The following is a 14393-nucleotide window of genomic DNA, read 5'->3' as shown; positions in this document are numbered from 1 at the left end:
GTTTGCAGTCTAGAGAACTGTAAAATGCAGATTAATGAATCACTCATATTTATTGAGTGCTTACTGTGAACACTTCACAGTACTAAGCGTTTGGGAGTTCAACATAACAGAGTTATTCTTGTCAATTTTCTCAGTGTACCTTGATCTCGTCTCTTTCGCCACTCACCTCTTGTCCACGTCCTGCCCTTGGCCTGAAACACTCCCTCTTCATATCCTATGGACAATTACTCTTTTTACTCTCCCCCACCTTCGAAGCCTTATCAAAGGCACATCTCCTCCAAGAGGCCTTTCCCAACCAAGCCCTCCTTCCTTCTTCTCCCACTCCCTTCTGCGTCTTCTTGACTTGCTCCCTTAATTCATCCTCCCTCCCAGCCCCATAGCACTTTATGTACATATCTGTAATTTTATTTATATTGCTATTTGTCTCCCCCTCTAGACAGTAAGCTTGTTGTGAGCAAGGAATACCTCTGCTCTATTGTTATATGGTACTCTCCCAATTGCTTAGTAAAGTGCTCTGCACAGTCACTGCTCAATAAATATAATCGACTGACTGATCTGGTGGACACGTTCCCTGCCCGCAGCGAGCTTACAGTCTTTATGGAGAGACAGTTACTAATATGAATAGATTACAGATATGAACATAAGTGCTCTGGGGCTGAAGGAGAGGTGAATAAAGGGTGCCAATCCAAGAACAAGGGTGACGCAGAAGGGAGTGGGAGAAGAGAAGTGAGGGCTTAGTCGGGGAAGGACTCTGGGAAGAGATGTCCTTTTACAATAAGGCTTTGAAGGTGGGGAGAGTGATTCCATCAGATAAAAAGAGGGAGGGTGTTCCAGGCCAGAGGCAGGATGTGGGCCAGAGGTCAGTGGTGAGATAGATGAGGTCAAGGAACAGTGAATAGTTTGGTATGAGAGGAACAAAGTGTGTGGGCTGGATTGTAATAGGAAATTAGGAGATGAGGTAGGAAGGGAGCAAGGTGATTGAGTGCTTTAAAGCCGATGGTAAGGATTAAGATGAGCCCAATGTGGGACAGGGACTGTGTCCAACCCGATTAGCCTGTATCTACCTCAGCATTTAGTACAATGCTCGGCACATTGTAAGTGGGTAACAAATACCATTTTTTAAAAAAGTCCACTATACTAAGGACTTTCATTCAATTGCATTCATTGAGCACTTACTGTGAGCAGAGCACTGTACTAAAGCGCTTGGAAAGTACAGTACAACAATAATGAGAGACAATCCCTGCCCACAGTACAACAATAAAGACAGACAGTCCCTCCCCACCAGGGTCTTATGGTCCAGAGGGGATAGACACACATCAAAACAAATAAGCACGCATCAATACAAATAAATATAATTATAGATATATACATAAGTGCTGTGGGACGGGGATTGGGGGAAGAGCAAAGGGAATGAGTCGAGGTGATGTGGAAGGGAGGGGGAGCTGAGTTAAAGGGGGCTCAGTCTGGGAAGGCCTCTTGGAGGAGATGTGCTTTCAGTAGGGCTATGAAGGGGGGAAGAGTGATAGTTTGGTGGATTTGAGGAGGGAGGGCATTCCAGGCCAGAGGTAGGTAGGACGTGGGCCAGGGGTCAGCAGTGAGGCAGCTGAGATGGAGGCACAGTGAGAAGGTTAGCACCAGAGGAGTGGAGAGTGCAGGCTGGGCTGGAGAAGGAGAGAAGGGAGGTGAGGTTGGAAGGGGCAAGGTGATGAAGAGCTTTAAATTGCCGAATTATACTTTCCAAGTGCTTAATACAGTGCTCTGCACACAGTAAGCACTCAATAAATACTATTGAATGAAATGAATGAATGAATTTAAAGCCACTAGTGAAGAGTTTTTGACTCCTCAAAAGGAGTCAAAGGACTTGGGAGAATCCAATATAATACATTCAATATAATAGAGTGGGTAGATACATTCCCTGCCCACAAGGAGCTTACAGTCTAGAAGAGGAGACCAACAATAATCGAAATAAAGAAATTACAGATATGGACCTGAGTACTGTGGGGCTGAGGGTGGGGCGAATAAAAGGTGCAAATCTGAGTGCAAGGGTGAGGCAGAAGGGAGAAAGGAAATGAGGGGTTAGTCGGGGAAGGCTTCGTGGAGGAGATATGATTTTAATAAGGGTTTGAAGTTAGGGAGAGCAGTGGTCTGTCAGATATGAAGAAGGAGGGCGTTCCGGGCCAGAGGCAGGAAGTGGGTGAGAGGTCGGTGGTGGGATAGATGAGATCAAAGTGCAGTGAGTAGGTTGGTGTTAGAGGAGCAAATTTGGACTGGACAAGGGAGAAGTTGGTGACCGGGAAGCCAGGGAGGAGGCTGAGCCCCGGAGTCAAGGTGGAATGGGACAAGTGCCCCGGCCCAGGGTGGCACGGTGGGAATGTAGAGGAAGAGGCATGCCCCGGAAGTGGGGGTTGGAGACCCACAGGATTTGGTGACAGACCCAATGTGAGGGTTTGAAAGAGAGCGGGCCATTGAGGATAATGTAAGGTGGGGGGCTTTGGGGCCAGCTGGGATGATAGGGGTCGTGGATTGCAATCAGAGCAGCCGCTCTTATTGTGGTAGTAAGGGCTTCTGCTGCTCCTGCCCCTCTGGCCTCAGTCCTGGGCCAGACCCTCTCCATAAGATGATCTGATGCTTTCTGAGAGAGTGGGGTGATCACCGCATTAAAGGCTGCTGCCAGGGGGACATGGTGGAGCATTAGCCCAGAGCAGAGCAGAGATTTGGCCAGGAGGAGCGGGTCTCCGGGGACCACGGAAAGAGCGGTTTCCGGGGAGCAGAGGGAGCGGAGGCCATTCATAGGGGGTCCAAGAGAGAGTTGGAGGACAGAGTTTTGGCAGCCCGATCCGGGAATCTGGACAAGCATGGCATTGGGGAGGTGGGGTGAGAGCTGGAAGGGACCGGCCAGGGAAGGTTTTATTTTTCAGTTGGAGTGGACAGGTAGACTGACTGACTGGACAGTTTAGCGGTGGGAGTCTGGTAGGCGGGAGAAGCGAGTTCCATTGTGTGACTTTCTGCTTGAAGCAACGTCTGTGGGAGCCCTCCCTCTGTGAAGTGGTCATTTATTCACGGTGAAGAGCAGCGTCTGCCCGGATAGCCGCCCCAGCCGGCGGTGACAGGGACCTCTGAGTGGGTCTCACCAGAGGCGGGTGGGCCCTTGGCCATTCGTGGGCCCTGGTTGGGCGTGGCCAGCTGGCATCAGGTTTGTGGAGAGTTGAATCCCAGCCACTGGGTAACTGCTCCTGAGCCTGCTGAATTGGGACCATTTTCCATTGCTGGGATCGTTTCCTCTCATGGCTCTTGGTGTTCTAGGCACATTGTTCTGGGGGTCTGCCCTTCCTCACTTAGCCCCACTGTGACGCCCTTGGAGTGGAAGTGGGGTGGGGTGTGTGTGTGTGTGTGTGTGTGTGGCCTGGCCAAGCACATGGCGGACCACACATCTTGCACACAGACTGTTAGTATTGTTTTGTTGTGTCTATATTACAAGGTCCTTGTTGGCAGGGAATGTGTCTACTAACTCAGTTATCTTGTACTTTCTCAAGAGCTTAGTAGAGTGCTCTGCACATAGCAATCAGTCAATAAATATCACTGATTGATTGACTGGGCTCCTAACTGACCTAACATTTAGAGCTCAGTGCTTTTCTTCCTTTTCTCGTTGTCTGACAGGCTTTCATTTCTTCCTCGCAGGTGGTTGTGGTTTAGCGGGGAAGGGGAGGCTGAGAGAAATGGAAGGGCCGTAGCCTGGGGGCGGGGGCCGGGTGGGTCAAGTTCATCAGCTGGGGGACCTGACAGTCCTAGGACAACGTGGGCTGGGGTGGGCTTCGTGGTGGTGGTGGGCCAGTGGGAGGTGCATTGGAAGCCCCTTCGCCCCCGACTGATCCTGGCACTTGATGGTGCGGTGTGTTGGGCCCGGCTGGGGGTAAGAAGTCATGTGTCTTTGTTTCCTTCCAGAATGGAATCATCACGGGCGTGTACCCTGCCAGCCCCACCAGCTGGCTCGTCGTGGTGGTGGGCGTCATGTCGACTACATATGCTCAAGTCGACCCCTCGCTGGGCTTGATCGCAAGAATCAATCAGACGCTCGACACAACGTACGTCTGGGCATCATTTTCCCGGGTCCCTGGAGCTTTTGCCCTCCTCGACGGGGTCGCTGCCTCTCCCCGGCGAGGTGGCCGGGGGCGGGAAGGGGAGAAGCTGTCAGAGCTCCCCAGGCCCCTTTGCAGAACCACTTGGGGTGGGCCACCTCTCCTCAGGGGCCTGGTTTGGAAGATTGGCGGCCTCCCAGAGGTTTGAGCGTGGAGATCAGCTGCTTCCTAGGGGTCTGGGCGGGGAGATCTGCTGCTTCCCAGGAGTCTGGTCACGAAGATCACCTGCTTCCCTGGGGTTGGAGAATGAAGATCGGCTGCTTCCCAGGGGTCTAGGCATGGGAACCCCTACCTGGTGGAGAGGAGAGCATAAGGCAGGGTGGGGAGTCTCTCCAGGGTGGAAGATTTGGGGCCAAGTGCCACCGCCTTCCCTGGGCCATCTGGGATTGCAGAGCGGCAGGACCGGCAAAGCCAGGCTGGTTGGAAAGATGGAGGGCTGAGGGTTTGGCGTCCGGGATCGGCAGGGGAAGGGGGAGACGGATGGATGGAGCTGGTGACTGTGAGGACCAGCTTGTCTGCCCGTCGCGTCAGTGGTATAGACTGAGAGGGTAGTATAGTGGACAGAGCCCTGTGGTAAAGCCCCAGGGAGAGTCCAGTAGGGTCGATGATAATAATATTAAATAATAATTATGTTATTTGTTAAGTGCTTACTATGTGCCAGGCACTGTTCTCAGCGCTGGGGTAGATTCAAGATAATTGGGTTGGACGTAGTCCCTTTCACACAAAGGGATCACAGTCTTAATCCCCATTTTACAGATGAGGGAACTGAGGCAGAGAGAAGTTAAGTGACTTGCCCATAGTCACACAGCAGACATGTAGATCCGGGATTAGAACCCATGACCTTCTGACTCCCAAACATGTGCTCTCTATTCCCTAGGCTATGTAGTCAACAACCCCTGCTCTTGAGGAGCAGCCAGCAGTCTAGACTGGGTGACAGAGCCCAAAGTAAATTGCTTATAGGAGGAAGTGATAAATTGGGAAATAGAATGGACACCCTCAGGCCAGGGGTGGGTTGGGGGAGGGAGGATGGGTTCCCCAGGGCTCAGGTGACGCAGAACTGCTAGAACGGCAGTAGGGGAGGAGGAGATAGGTGGCGGATGGGAGAGATGAATCAGGGAAGGCCTAAGAAGCGTCATACCCTAGTGAGTAGAGCACAGACCTCAAAGTCAGAAGGACCTGAATTCTAATCCCGGCTCTGTCACTTTTCTGCTCTGCTGTATGACCTTCACTTCATTTCTCTGTGTCACAATTACGTCACCTGTAAAATGAGGATTAAAACTGCAAGCCCCATGTGGGTTGTGGACTGTGTCTAACCTGATTAGGTTGTATCTAACCCAGCACTTAGAACAGTGCCTGACACATAGTAGGTGCTTAACAAATACCATAAAAAGAGCAACAAAAACAAGTCTCCTGCAGGAAATGGGATTTCAGGAGGTCTTTGAAAATGGGGCGAATAATGATCTGATGGGTGTGAAGGGGAAGGGAGCTGCAGGTGGAAGAGGTTGTTGGGTGACCAGAGAGGCAGGAATGATGCCCAGTGAGTAGGTTGGCTCAAGAGAGAGAAAGGACGTGAGCTGGGATGTAGTGGGAGAGGAGCGAGTTTGAGTAGGAGGGGGAGCGAGGGCTTTAAAGCTGGTGGCTGGGTCTGTCAGACTCCATGAGGAATGGGCAGCTTTTGGAGAAGGGGGAGGTGTGCTGACCAGACTGGGGACCTACTGGTAGGGGAGATGGAGGCTGAAGGCCCGGCAAATGGTAAAGGTCTCTGGGAGTGGGGAAAAGAGATAGGGTCCCTGGGGTCCTGGCCAGACCTCCCTCCCTCCCTCTGGACTAATGAGAAAGGCAGATTTTCTGGAAATTGGGCCAAACATTTTCACCTTGACCAGAGCAGTCCTCAAGTGGACAAAATTTTAATTTCTCTGGCCACGGAGGTGAAAGATTTGAAGTGTGGCTAGAGCAAACTGAGGAGTTGCTACCATTTGGATCTGAACAGAAAAATCGGTCAATAATATTTATTGAGCGCTAGCTGGGTGCAGAGCACTATACTAAGCACTCGGGAGAGCACACTATAACAGTCACTAGACATGTTCCCTCCCCACAAAGAGCTTACAGTTTAGACGGGGAGGCAGACATTAATAAATTAAAATCTGACTATAGACATAAATGCTGTGGGGCTGAGGGAGGGGTGAATAAAGGAAGCAAATCAAAGTGGAAGAGCAACACAGAAGGGAATGGGAGAGGAGGAAATGAGGGTTTAGTCAGGGAAGACCTCTTGGAGGAGATGTGGCTTCGATAAGGTTTCAACAGTGGGGAGAGTGATTGTCGGATATAAAAGGGGAGGGGGTTCCAGGCTGGAGGTGGGATGTGGGTGGGAGGTTGGCAGTGAGATAGATGACTGAGGTACCGTGAGTAGGTTTGTTAGAGGAACGAAGTGTGCGCCCGGGGCTGTAGTAGGAGAGCAGTGAGGTAAGCTGAGAGGGGGCAAAAGGATTGAGTGGATGGGCAGCCAATGGAGGTTCTTGAGGAGTGGGGGAAACATGGACTGAACATTTTTGTAGAAAAATGATCCAGGCAGCAGAGTGAAGTTTGGACTGGAGTGGGAAGAGACTGGAGGCAAGGAGGTGAGTGAGGAGGCTGATACAGTAGTCAAGGCGGGATGGGATAAGTCCTTGGATTGACGCGATGGCAGTTTGGATGGAGAGGGCAGATTTTAGCAATGCGAACTGACAGGATTTGGTGGAAGACATAGTATTCATTTGATTGAATATACTGAAAAAAGAACACTGAACTCTAGGGAGCGGGGCTTCGGCTCCCACAGTCCCCTGGGCCCCACAAGGCCGGTCCCATCTGCCTGACCTCCAACCTGGAAGGAGGAGGAGAAGGATGTGCTTTGGGTTGTTGAACATCAGCATCATTTTAATCATCACTATCATTGTCATTATGATATTTGAAGCCCGTCAAACGGCAGGGACCGTCTCTATCTGTTGCCGACTTGTTCATTCCAAGCGCTTAGTACAGTGCTCTGCACATAGTAAGCGCTCAATAAATACTATTGAATGAATGAATAAATAATTACTAAGCGCTGGGGTAGATAGTTTCAATGTAATGTGAGTTGAGTGGGCCAAAAGACCACCCCTGGCCCCTGCAAGTGAATAAAGAAAAAGACAAACACCCGATTTCCACATTTGTGTTTGAAAGCCAGCCCCAAGGGGAGGGATAGACTCTCATGCAGGTGGATTAAGCGGAAGAGGAAGGGGTTTCATTATTTCCAAGAGATTGGAATTGGTTTCCCGGCCTTTGCCCCATCAGGCAGAGACTCCTGACCTTCGGCTTTAAGGCTCTTGGTTAGCTTCTTCCTTCCTCCTTCCCTTTCCCTCCCTCTCTCCTTCCCTCTCTCTCTCTCTCTTCTCTGTGTTCTTCCATTACAGTCCAGCTCAAACACGTGGGTCCTATCACTCCAGTCCTCTTGCTGTGCTCCAGTGTCATCTCTCTCACTGTCAACCCCTTATTCATGCCCTCCCTCCCTTCTTCCTGGACCCTCTCTCCCACCCCCCCATATTGGGTAGACCACGGCACTCTATCGTAAGAGCCCTATTCAAATTACATCTCCTCTAGGAAGCCTTCCCTGACTAATCTCTCACCCCCCCACCACACTCTTTCTCATTCCCTTCTGGGTCACCTCCGCCCTTGAGTCAATGTCCCCCGAACATCTAGGTCTATACCTCTAGTTTTGGTTGCCTTCCCCACCTGTCATTAATTTGTGTTGTCCTCCTTGAGAGTTTAAGGTCCTTGAGGGCAGGGACCATGTCCACCCACTGAGCTCCGAAGTGTTCAGTACAGTACCCTGGACACACTAAGTGCTCAATCAATACCATTGGTTGTCAGACGGATGGACAGATGGATTGAGGTAACCCTGGGGTTCACCCTTGTGACGGCCTGGATCCCCCTCCAATTGGGATGGGTTGGCGTGGCCACATGCAGACCAGCAGGCCTCCCTCTCCCTAGTCTGGTGCAGTGACTACTGGATGCCATCACAGGAGAATTCGGCGTGGGGGGTGGCAGTGGCTCCCGGCTCCTTGGTGACATGGGGCCGACTCTCTTGTGTCGCAGCGGGTGCCTGTCCAGCAAGACGCGGAGTGTCGTGAGCGGCCTCCTGTTTGGCACCGGACTGTGGGTGACCCTGATGCTGACCATGCGCTACTCCCTGAAGATGCTGCTCTCCTACCACGGCTGGATGTTCTCGGAGCATGGAAAACTGTCCAAGGCCACCAAGGTTTGGATGGTAAGGCCCCCTCCCCAACCGTCCCCAGCAACAGCCGGCATCACCGCCCCCCGACATCCTCATCGTCATCTGGACCCAGAGGGGCGGGAGTGCCCTGCCCCCCGCCCCGGTGACAATGGGATTCTCTGGCTTTATAATGGGGGTATTTGTGATGTGCTTACTATGTGCTGGAGTAGTTACAGCTTAATCAAGTCCCACATGGGGCTCACAGTCTAAGTTGGAGGGAGAATAGGATTGAATCCCCGTTTTGCAGATGAGGGAACTGAGGCCTAGAGAAGCGAAGTGACTTGCCCGAGGTCAAACAACAGTCAGATGGCAGAGCTGGGGATAGAACCCAGGCCCTCAGACTCCCAGGCCCAAGCTCTTTCCACTAGGTCATGCTGCTTCGTCCCCAGGGCTGCTTCCTCAACTGTCGGGGCCCAAGCTTCTGTGTGCAGCTTCTCTGGGGAACCTAACCCTCCTCTTCTCCCTGCTGGGCAAAGAGGAGGGAAAGAGAGAGAGAGAGAGATCGAGTGCATGTGGTGAGTGCATATATTACAACTGTCCTCCAGGCTCAGGGGAGGCAGACACCAGAAGGACACAGTGGCCCCTGGGGTTGTGGCCACACTGCCCACACTGTGCCCATGTTGACACTCCTTTCCTGTGCTGCCATGTTGGCTTCTGGCCGCTCCAGGCTGCGGAGGGGAGGGAGCTCCAGCACCCGCCTTCAAGAGAGTGGAAAGGAGCAGGGCGGCTCCTCAAGGGTGGGGGGAGAGAGCAGGGCCAGTGGGCGGGAGGATGGGGGAGTGGCCTCGTCCATTTCCCGAGCTCCAGCCCGTTCTATCAGGGAGGACCTCTCAGTAGGGCGAACCCCGAGGCCTCCAGCAGGAGCCCCCAGCAGCCTCCAACAGCCTGGCCCGGGACCCCACTCGGACAGGGAGCACCACACAGCAGGGTGAACCCCGAAGCTTCCAGCGGAAGACCCCCTGCCCCCAATGGCCTCCAACAGCCCGGCCCGGGAACCCACCCGGACGGAGCTCGGGGGCTGTGGGAGCTTTGGGAGCTGGGAGCCGTGGGCAGCTGCTGTGGCTTCAGAGGGCTCGGCAGTTGTCCAGCCAATTAACCACTGCCCGCCAGGCCCAGAAGGGAGGGTGAAGGTGGGGGACCTTGGGGTGTGTAGGGGCCAGATCAAGGCCAGAGTCCAGCTGGGCCCTTTTCTGGCAGTGGTCTGGGGGCTCTGAGTCCAACCTGAACCCCCAGAGGGCCCCCCTGCAGTCGGTGAGAAAGGGCCGTGGCTGGGGAGGGGTCTTGGAGACGAGGCAAAGCGGCTCTCCTTCACGGTCTCCCTCAAGTGGCCCAGCAGTAAAAACACCATCAGTGAATTGGTTCAGCGCTTACTACTGGCCCAGCATCGGGCTAAGTGCCGGGCTAGATGCAATGGGATCAGCCTCCGGCCCTGGCTCCATTTTACAGATGAGAAAACTGAGGTCCCGAGAGGTTTTGGTGACTTGCCCGAGGTCTCACAGTAGCCCAGACGCAGAGCCGGGACTAGAACTGAGGTCTCATGACTCCCCAGTCCCAGACTCATCTCACTGGTCTGTGCTGCATTCCAGTTTTGGCGGTTTCAGCAGAGTTAAATGAGAAGCAGGGAGACTCAGTGGAAAGACCACAGACTTAGAAATCAGAGGTCATGGGTTCTAATCCTGGCTCCGCCACCTGTCAGCTGTGTGACTTTGGGCAAGTCACTTGACTTCTCGGTGTCTCAGTTGCCTCATCTGTAAAATGGAGATTAAGACTGTGAGCCTCATGTGGGACAACCTGATTACCCTGTATCTACCCCAGTGCTTAGAATAGTACTCGGCACATAGTAAACGCTTAACAAATACCAACATTATTATTATTAAAGAGCCTGGGCCTGAGAGTCACAGAGCCTGGATTCTAATTCAATCATTTGATTGTATTTGTTGAGCACTTATTGGGTGCAGAGCACTGTACTAAGTCCTAGGAAAGTACATTTCAACAGCAAATAGAGACAATCCTGCCCACAGCAGGCTCTCAGTCTAGAAGGGGAGAGACAGAAATCAAAACAAGTAAACACACATCAGTAGCATAATTATAAATAAATATAGATATATACACACCATTAGTAAAAAATTGAATTATAAATATACATATGTACATATATACAAGTGCTGTGGGGCGAGGAGGGGGGTAAAATAAAGGGAGTGAGTCAGGGCAATGGGGAGGGGAGGGGGAGCAAAGGAAAAGGGGGGCTTAAATCTGGGTTCTAATCCCAGCTCCACCACTTGTCTCTGGACTGAAGGCTTATTGTTTACCAGGGAATGTATCTACCAGTTCTGTTATATTCTACTCTCCCAAGTGTTTAGTATAGTGATCTGTACACAGTAAGCGCTCAATAAATTCAATTGATTGACCGGTAGATTGCCTTCTGTGTGACTTTGGGCCAGTCACTTCACTTCTAAGAGCCTCAGTTTCCTCATCTATAAAATGGGGATTCAAAATCTGTTCTCCATCCAACTCAGACTGTGAGCCCCATGTGTCTCTCCTGATTATCTTGACTCTACTCCAGCACATAGAGCAGTGCTTGACAAGTAGTAAGCGCTTAACAGGTATCATTAAAAAAATAAAATAAAAATTGATGTTCCTTAGGGATCTCTAAAACGGAGGATGGGGGTGAGTGAATCTAGCGGGCTGGGTTGCTGGGGGATGCTTTGGGTATGTGCGTATCGATGGGGGGCACAGTCCTTGGAGGAGGGGTGAAGTCATGTGAAGAGGAGATGGTCCTGGGGCAGGGGGACTATTGTGAGGAGACAACAAGGGCGGGGGGAAAGCAATCCAGTGGGTGTGTTTCCCAAGGGGATGGTGTGGGGCCGAGATCTTGGAGAAGGGCATGGTTTGGGGGCTGGGGTCCCAGAGGCGGTTGCACCGGGGCATACTTTCTGGAGGGGTCTGTCGGGGCAGGTTGTGACTAGTCTGCGGGGATCCCATCAGTGGGGTGAGATACCAAGCCAAGGTTGCCCCGGGGACCCTCCGAGAGCCAACCCCATTTTCTCTGGTCATTTCAGGGGATGGTCAAGCTTTTCTCGGGCCGGAAGCCCATGCTCTACAGCTTCCAGACCTCTCTGCCCCGCCTGCCTGTCCCCGCTGTGAAGGACACTGTGAACAGGGTGAGTTTCCACCTTTGAGTGGTTAACTGCCTATGGATGAGTTGTCCCGAGGGACCTTCCCTGGCCTCCCTGGACCCTGGCCGTCGTGGACAGTTGGAAGGGAATGCTCGAGGTCAGGTACTCTTTCGGGGTGAATTAAGCTTGGGTGGCATGGGCTGGACTTGATTTCCCTTGAAATTTCCAGCTTGACCCATGAGGCCCCCAGTCGTGCACCGTGATTGACGAGCGAGGGGCTGGTTACCAGCCCTGGCCCAGCAGCGGCCCAGTCCCTCTCCGCCCGGGCTCCCCTCGGGGCCGGCTGTGGTGTTGTGCGGATGCGTTGCTGGCTGGAATGATGTGTGGGTCTGTGTCGGTGTGTGGGTGCATAGTTGGCTGGAGCGCCAGGCCTGGTGGGAATGGATCCCCCTCGCCCCCTTGAATGGCTCCAGCTGTTTCTGTCCCAACCCGTGCCCCCTGGAATGGATGGAGGGAGGGAGGGAGCGAGCGAGGAAGGTCATAACAGCTTCAGGGAAAGCCGCCTGTTTGACCCGATCCTCTCCCGCCCATTCACTGTAGTACCTGGAATCCGTTCGGCCACTTATGAATGAAGAAAATTTCAAAAGAATGGACAGTCTTGCCAAAGATTTTGCAATCAGTCTGGGACCCAAGCTGCAGTGGTATCTGAAGCTGAAGTCCTGGTGGGCCACCAATTATGTAAGTGTCTAGCAGAGCCCCTGGCTCCGGCCCCTGGCACCCATCCAGCTGGGGCCCAAAGCCAGTCACGTGGCTCTCCCTTCACCCTGAGGCCTGTGTGGGGAAGGGAGTGGGTGCCCGGGTTCCTGGGCTTAGCAGGAAGATTGAGTAGCAGAGCAGCAGACCTCCTCCTTGGAGAGCAGGCGCTGAAGGCTGGTCCCTTCCTCCTGGCCCCCAGCCCACCCCTCAACATAATAATAATAATAATAATAATAATAATAATGGTATTTGTTAAGCCCTTATATGTGCCAAGCACTTTTCTAAGCGCTGAAGTAGATACAAGGTAATCAGGTTGTCCCATGTGGAGCTCACAGTCTTAATCCCCATTTTACAGATGAGGTAACTGAGGCACAGAGAAGTTAAGTGATTGGCCCTAGGTCCCACAGCTGACAAGTGGTAGAGCTGGAATTAGAACTCACTTCCTCCAATTCCCAAGCCCGGGTTCTTTCCACTAAGCCACACTGCTTCAACCCACACCCCCTCTGCTGAGTCACAGCCACCAAGTGGCCTGGACGGTTTTTGAGCCACATCAGGTTCACCCGGGTACCCAGGAAGCGGAAGCAGGGCCTCCTGCCTCCTGGCCAGCCATCGGTCGATTTTGCCTGGTCAGTCTACTGGGAAAAGAGCCCGGAACTGGGAGGCAGAGGACCTGGCTTCTAATCCCAGCTCCACCGTTTACCTGCTGAGTGACCTTGGGCAAGTCACTTAAATTCTCTGTTAGTTTCCACATCTGTAGAAGGGGATTCAATATTTGTTCTCCGTCCTACTTAAACGTGAGTCCCTCATGGGGCAGGGACTATGTCCGAACCGATTGTCTTGGATAATAATGTTGGTATTTGTTGAGCGCTTAATATGTGCAGAGCACTGTTCTAAGCACTGGGGGTAGACACAGGGGAATCAGGTTGTCCCACGTGGGGCTCACAGTCTTAATCCCCATTTTACAGATGAGGGAACTGAGGCACAGAGAAGTTAAGTGACTTGCCCACAGTCACACAGCTGACAAGTGGCAGAGCCGGGATTTGAGCCCATGACCTGACTCCCAAGCCCGTGCTCTTTCCACTGAGCCACACTGCTTCTCTGTGCTTGGCACCTAGTAAGCACATAAATTCCTCAATTATTGTTGTTATCATTATTATTATTATTTTAAAATTCACCACATGGTTGGTGAAAATTCCTCCTGGGGTGAATCTCTGGGAGGCTGTGATATCAAGGTGGGCCGGCCCAGGTCCTGCCTGGCAAAGGCAAGGTGTCCAGGGGGCAGCTCCGCCCCCCGGGATCCTCCCAAGTTGGGAGGATACCACCTAGCATTCAGACACCGCATTGTCCCAGCCCAGCTGGGGTCCTTGTCCCTTGAGTCACGTGGCCTATCCCTCTGGGGTGGGTGTATTCACTGAGGGGAGGCACCACAGTCGCGGCCCCAGCATCCCCCACCCCTCCCGAGGCGCCGGACCGAGCCTCAGTTTCTGTTCCCAGGTCCGTCAACTCGTGTGGCCACCGTTCTTTCTTTCCTATGGGACGGCACTGCGGCACCTCCTCTACCTCCAAGTCCACTCTTATCAGAATAAGAATCACTATAATAATAGAGAGGATTGGGGCATCAAGTGGGTACTCTTGGGCTGGGTGCAGGGGGCAGAGGCTAATTCGATCGATCAGACCGGGTCCCCCGGCCCCACCCCCACTCCACCCCCATGCCCAGGGCTCACCGACTCTCTCAGCCGGAAGGAGAGAGAACGAGCAGGGATCTGGTCCCCTATTGACAGAGGCAGATCCAGAAATGGGGAGTGATGTGCCCGAGGCGGTCTGTGCGGTCTCCGCAGTCTCCGAGTTCTCGCTTCTCCCAGCTCCGAGCTCTCTCCTCCCTTTTGGGGATCGTGCCCTGCCTTTGGCCCTGCCTTCAGCCCCGCCCGCAGCCCTGCCCAGATGGGTGACGGTAGATGTGCGGTCGTCTGCTAAGGGTGTCTGTGCTCCTCTGCCTCTTGTCCTCGACCCCTACACAGGTCAGCGACTGGTGGGAAGAATACATCTACCTCCGGGGGCGTGGACCCATTATGGTCAATAGCAACTACTTTGCCATGGTGA

At 53.0% G+C, this 14393-nt stretch overlaps 1 protein-coding gene across 3 annotated transcripts in view; it reads left to right on the top strand.

Moving 5' to 3' along the window:
- The window catches only part of CPT1A (carnitine palmitoyltransferase 1A), a 74334-nt gene that overhangs the window by 33097 nt on the left and 26844 nt on the right, over positions 1-14393 (top strand). For all 3 annotated transcript variants that reach the window (XM_029059811.2, XM_029059812.2, XM_029059813.2), the window contains exons 3-7: positions 3943-4082; positions 8244-8415; positions 11481-11582; positions 12138-12275; positions 14312-14389. In XM_029059811.2, the coding sequence (XP_028915644.1) occupies positions 3943-4082; positions 8244-8415; positions 11481-11582; positions 12138-12275; positions 14312-14389 (630 nt within the window). The remainder of the gene's footprint in view (positions 1-3942; positions 4083-8243; positions 8416-11480; positions 11583-12137; positions 12276-14311; positions 14390-14393) is intronic.

The sequence above is a fragment of the Ornithorhynchus anatinus genome, chromosome 3 (genome assembly GCF_004115215.2).
Source record: "Ornithorhynchus anatinus isolate Pmale09 chromosome 3, mOrnAna1.pri.v4, whole genome shotgun sequence".
NCBI lineage: Eukaryota > Metazoa > Chordata > Mammalia > Monotremata > Ornithorhynchidae > Ornithorhynchus > Ornithorhynchus anatinus.
This window is presented reverse-complemented; position numbering and strand designations above follow the sequence as displayed.